This window comes from Melospiza georgiana, chromosome 22 (assembly GCF_028018845.1).
Source record: "Melospiza georgiana isolate bMelGeo1 chromosome 22, bMelGeo1.pri, whole genome shotgun sequence".
NCBI classification, from domain to species: Eukaryota; Metazoa; Chordata; class Aves; order Passeriformes; family Passerellidae; genus Melospiza; species Melospiza georgiana.
Genome location: NC_080451.1, coordinates 9,419,904 through 9,425,903, shown reverse-complemented (window position 1 = coordinate 9,425,903; position 6,000 = coordinate 9,419,904). Strand labels below are relative to the sequence as shown.

Sequence of the window (6,000 nt, the reverse complement as noted above, 5' to 3'; positions counted from 1 at the left end):
GAAGCTGCAAAACAGATCAGTCCAAACTCATGTCAAACTGCTTTATTACATCTTAAATAACATTACATTTTAATATAGTATCTATCTTGCATCCAGCTTTCTTGAAGTACACTGACTTTAAAATTAAATACAAAAGGTGAAGAGGGATACAGGGCGTGGAGAAAGCTCTACAGAGTAGTTTCATGAAAGAGAGTAAGAGGGAACTCATCTTTTATGCCAAATCCAGGCCTAACGCACAATTACAGCACATTTTTGTACAGAATGTTGCAGAAAAAACAAAATGGAGAAAAGCTACTACTGCTGCTAGGAAGGAGCATTTCTGGATACAGTGAGAAGATAGGAAAGAACAATCTGCTGTCCAAACACTGCTGCTTTTAACATTTTATTTGAAAAGAAAGCCAGGAAAACCTGCTCATTACAAAAATGACTCTGATCAGATGCAAAGGACTCATCCTGCAAGAGGAACTGGCTGTGAGGAACTGATTTATAAAGAAGATGGTCTAGGTTCCCTCCTCCCACACCCCAGAATCTTTGACAGCGATTGTTTGAACAGGCTGTTTCTTTTTTTCTTTATTCTTTAAAAAAAAAAAAAGTGACTTATCACGCTACTCCAAAACGTGCATAGCTTTGTACTGGAGTTCTTCATAGATTTATGCACAGAGTAGCAACAATAAATGAATACAGCGACAATGGTTACAGTTTTTAAACAGGTTATTTCTTCAAAGAAAAAACATCTAAGGACTTAGTCCAATATGCACTTTTTAGCATTTCTACAGCATGCGATTCTAAGAGTAAACCCACCCAATATGGCAAACAATCAAAAAAGGTTTTTTTTTTTTCTGTTTAACTTAGAAAGTTCAAGATCATTATTTTCAAAACATTGATTTGTACATCATTTCATACACAAAGAATTGACTCGATACCCAAGTGTAGGATAGGTCTCTTTTGAAAACAGAGATTCCTGGTTGTTGAGACTTATAGGATAGTGTTAGGATATATAAACTGCCCTTCCAAGTGGACAAACCAAAACAGATTAAAAAAATCAGTGTGGTGAAAAAGGGGGGGCAGGAGGGACCAAGGATTGCATTTGTAATCCATAAAAGGTGAAAGGATTCTTTAAACAAGCATTCATTACCTTTTACAGCATGTGCTTGGTTACCTTACTGCTTAACATTATCCTATATATGCCAAGTTTTGTGCAACAATTATCTGTGATACTAGAAAATAAAAATAAAAAAAATTAGGGACTAAATTTACAGCGTTAACAACCCCCAGTGCTCTGGGCTAGGACTCCCTTGTTTTGCTCAATTAAATACATAAGGAAATGTATTTAAAAAGGAAACTTGAAAAAAATCCTGCTACAAACATGACTTTAAAATTTGCAAGTGTGTGAGATAAAGTCCTTAACTTCAACTTGGAAACTACAGTGAAAGCTAACTGTTTCACAATTATGCTCAAGTTTATTTTCTGGTCATGCTTTTTATGATAGTGTTTCATTTGTTTTTAAATTCTCAAGACAAAAAAAATGGTCCCAAAAGGAATGCACAATTTCATTTTGCTTACAACACAGAAATTCTTCTTGGAAAGGTAATTGTGCTCTTCATTTCAGCAACAGGAGACGCAAAAGATCTTGCCCTTTGAAGTTGGGGAGGATGGGGGTCCAAGTTAGTATGGTTGGATTGGATATGCTATCTTTGTCATTTTCAACCGTTGGAAACTTCTTCCAGTCCTGGAGTCCGCTGCTCTTCTGGCACACAGAAACATCTGGTGAGAGTTGCACTTTGAGAAACTGCACACAAGTGGCAAACTCTGCTGTCCCCACCATGGCACATGCAGGCATTATTTTATCCCCCCCTTTCCCCAAGGATATTTATTTATTTAAAAACCCACACAGGAAAGTTTGGTAATTCAAAATAGACGTTCAGAAAAATGTCAGTGAGTGCATTAAAGTAATGGCCATCTAAACCCCCAAATGCCATGCATTAAAGTAATGGTGATCTAAACCTCCCAACTGCTTGGCTTTGCTCCTCACTGATTTCACAGAATTCACAGAATGACCAGGTTGGAAGCGACCTTAAACACCACTGAGTCCAACCCAGCCCCTGCACCTCAACTCAACCCTGGCACCCAGTGCCACATCCAGGGATGGTGACTCCACCATTTCCCCAGTTCCTGGGAATTCCCCAAATTCCCCCAAATTCACAGAATTCCCCCAAATTCTCAGAATCCCCAGGTTGGAAGAGACCTTCAAGGTCACAGAGTCCAACTCAGCCCCAACCCCTCAACTCAGCCCTGGCACCCAGTGCCACATCCAGGCTTTGTTAAACACACCCAGGGATGGGGACTGCAGCACCTCCCTGGGCAGCCATTCCGGAACTTTATCACCTTTCTGTGAAAACCTTTATCATCCTTTCTGTAAAATTTTCTTCAACATGCATTTCCCTTGGTGCAGCTTCAGACTACCCTGAATGATCAGCCCCAATAACAGCACTGCTGGCAAGAAGCATTCTGGACCCCAAAATTGCCTTAAGGAGCTGGGCACTCACCTTTTTCAGTTCCAGATCTTGAGGAAGCTGTCCCATGACCCTGTTGCCACTGCCATGCCATCATCAGTCACACCTAAGCAACTGACACGGTTATCGTGACCAGCAAGGACACCTGGGAATGAGAAATCAACAATAAATTGCTTTGTTTGGGTCATTTCCTGTCTGTTCCAGTTACAGCACAGCACGTTTGGGTTAACCAAGCTCTAGAGTCAGAAATCCTGAACCAACAGGGCTGCAATTATAAAATGCCTTTGGTTTTATAAGCACAGACTCAGGGCAGAGCTGGGTGGGTTCTCAAGGGATAATTCAGTAAATGCATTACTCCAAAATTTTCCTTCTATTTTCCCCCTATTATGACCTTTACTGGTGTCCCATGAGCTGTGAAGTGACAGCCCTGAAGATTGTGACAATTCACTGTAACCATGCCCTGCACAGCTTTTGCCCCTCACCACAGTGATAATGTGTCTGAACTGGTCTCAGTTAAATTTTACAAAATTTTCATATTTGCAAAAAATTTTATTTTAAAACCAGAAGTTATACTGAATTGTGTTATGAACTCCAAAGTATTTTTCATCCAATTTTCTCTTACTACATTCACAAGGTTCTCCATACAATCCATTTGTCAATATGGAGATCTAATACAATTCAATTATAGCACCATTAAAAGAAAGAATTGAGACACTAAACAGAAAAATTAAGGGAGACAACATTTTCCTCTATCCCCTTTAATTTAACAGTTTCAAGGAGGTAAAAAGAAAACCTAATTATGTTCAAGCTTTCCAGTCCACAGCACTGAGCCAAGATATTCTTGATAGACTTGAAATTAATCTCTCTACATGAATTAGAGTGCTCACAGGACTCTCCTCATTCTCCCACCAGCAACAGGAAGTGCTGCAATTCAGTAAAACAAAATCAGCACCAAGAAGTTTTAAATACTTGTACTGAACACACAACCACAAAGGTGTTTAACACAGAAGTGCCACTATCAGAAAATATAGAAGTGTTTAATATCAGAAGGGCCAAATCTGCCTGGCAATCTGAAGCCTTGGAACATTTCAATACAAAAAGTATTTTTCTCATCTCCTGTTCTGATCAGAGTAATGAAACATTTATAGCCAAATTTATACATTTTTTCCAACAAAAGTTTTCATTTTGAAGACCTGAAGTTAAATTCTCTTCATCTTTGGACCATGAATTTCATGTTTGTTTCCTCAAAAGATAAACTCCAGTCTCTGTTGTTTTGCTGCTTGTCTCTACAACTACTGCTACAAATACCAGGAAAAAAATTCCTGTGTATAAATAGCAACATTCATGTTGAATTGCTTTGAATAGTTAATGCATAAACAAAGCCATAAAGCCTAAAAAAGAATATCCCTGAACCCCAAGGCCTTGTTTTTAATGGCAATCATCCTGCTCTCAACATCCATCCTTGAGCAGGATTCCAATGGATTTGTACCATCACTGGGCAGCCTAAAGAAGTTTTCAGATTTCTGAAGTTGAGACAGGGAGTGCTGAGATCTGTGCCTGAGACTCGAGTCACACATTCAGAGGCTGAAAAAGGCCACCAATGTCATGGACATATTTTATGGAAAATCCTTTTGTTAGGATCTTTTCTCCTGAGAAGCTGAGAGGCCTCAGAAATGAAATGTAAACAATGATTATCTGCTGCTGTGGAATGCAACAGGTGCATCTGGGATTGGTCTCATGTGGTTGTTTTTAATTAATGGCCAATCACAGTCAGCTGGCTCAGATTCTCTGAGAGTCACGAGATTTTATCATTATTCCTTTCCTTTCTTTTCAAGCCTTCTGATGAAATCCTTTTCTTCTATTCTTTTAGTATAGTTCTAATAGATAATTTTCTTCTAATATATCATAAATTACATATATATATATATAATAAAATGAATCAGCCTTCTGAAACACGGAGTCAAGATTCTCATCTCCTCTCATCCTGAGGACCCCTGAGAACACCACCACACCTCCAAGGCCATCAAGTCCAACCTGTGGCTTGTCCCCAGCACTGAGTGCCCCATCCAGGAGCTCCTTGGACACCTCCAGGGGTGAGAACTCCATAAAATCCCCAACCCTCAGCTCCATTTACCTGCTCTGTCAGCTTTCAGCGTGTCCCACACGTTGCAGTTGAAGTCATCATACCCAGCTAGGAGCAGGCGGCCACTCTTGGAAAATGCTACAGAGGTGATGCCACAGATGATGTTGTCGTGGGAATAAACCATCAGCTCCTGGTCGGCCCGCAGGTCGAAGAGCCGGCACGTGGCATCGTCCGAGCCCGTGGCAAAGGCGTTGCCGTTGGGGAAGAACTTCATGGGGGAGAGGAAAAACATAGATTTAATATTTTAATAAAATAAAATTTAACAAATTAAAATTTAATGAAATAAAAAAATAAAAATGTAACAGAATAAAAAAATTAAAAGCCCGTGGCAAAGGCGTTATTGCTGGGGAAGAACTTCATGGAGGAGAAACCAGAGGTTGCAGTCACAGTCATGTTTTCTGATTCTTATCTCATTTGCTTCTCCTGTGTTTTGGACTGTGTTTAGAGATTGTTTACCAACAGGTGATTGTTTCATTGGCTTCATGTGAATTGTTCTGACTTAATGACCAATCATGGACCAACACCTTCCCCAAAGTTCTTCCCATTGGGGAAGAACTTCATGGGGGAGAAGAAAAACACAGATTTAATCCCTCTGCATCACACAAACACAGCAAACCAGAGGCTGCACTGTCACACTGATATTTTGTGAAAAATCCCCTTGCCCAGGATTCTTCTCCTGGGAAGCCTCAGAGAAAAAGGAAAACAATATTATCTCATTGCTTCTCCTGTGTTTTGCTGCTTTGGAATGTGTTTGGAGATTGTTTCATTGGTTTCATGTGAATTGTTTTTAGTTAATGACCAATCACAGACCAATGAAGGCGTTGTGACTGGGGAAGAACTTCACGGGGAAAATAAAAACACAAATGGTTTCAGATTGAACCCCTCTGCATCACACAACCACAGCAAACTAAAGGCTGCACTGTCACACTCATGTTTTCTGAAAAATCCCCTTGCCCAGGATTCTTTTCCTAGGAAGCTGAGATGTAGTATAATATAATATAGACTAATATAGTATAATAAAGTAATTAATTAGCCTTCTGATATCATCATTCCTCCCAGAAGGGCCAAGTCTGTGTGTGTTGGGACAGTTGGATGACAGTCACGAGATTCTGGGCAGTTGAATGCTTGGCAGATTCAGTTTAGATGTAGTGTAATATAGAATAATATAATATAATCAAGTAATTAATTAGCCTTCTGATATCATCATTCCTCCCAGAAGGGCCAAGTGTGTGTGTGTGTGTGTGTGCCAGGACTGCTGGATGACAGTCATGAGATTTTGTGCAGTTAAATGCTTGGTAGATTCAGCTTATATGTAGTGTAATATAATATAGAATAATGTAGCAT

General features: G+C 39.7%; 1 protein-coding gene across 5 annotated transcripts in view; it reads right to left on the bottom strand.

Annotated features, from left to right (window-relative positions):
• Positions 1 to 27: 27 nt before the first annotated feature.
• Positions 28 to 6,000, bottom strand: part of GNB1 (G protein subunit beta 1) — a 38,904-nt gene continuing 32,931 nt past the window's right edge. For 3 of the 5 annotated variants that reach the window (XM_058039251.1, XM_058039248.1, XM_058039250.1), the window contains exons 10-12: positions 4,648 to 4,864; positions 2,547 to 2,658; positions 28 to 1,764 (exon numbers count right to left, since the gene is read on the bottom strand). In XM_058039251.1, coding sequence (XP_057895234.1) covers positions 2,552 to 2,658; positions 4,648 to 4,864 — 324 coding nt within the window. In that variant the 3' untranslated portion in view covers positions 28 to 1,764; positions 2,547 to 2,551. The remainder of the gene's footprint in view (positions 1,765 to 2,546; positions 2,659 to 4,647; positions 4,865 to 6,000) is intronic. The other 2 variants (XM_058039249.1, XM_058039252.1) reach the window with 2 other exon arrangements.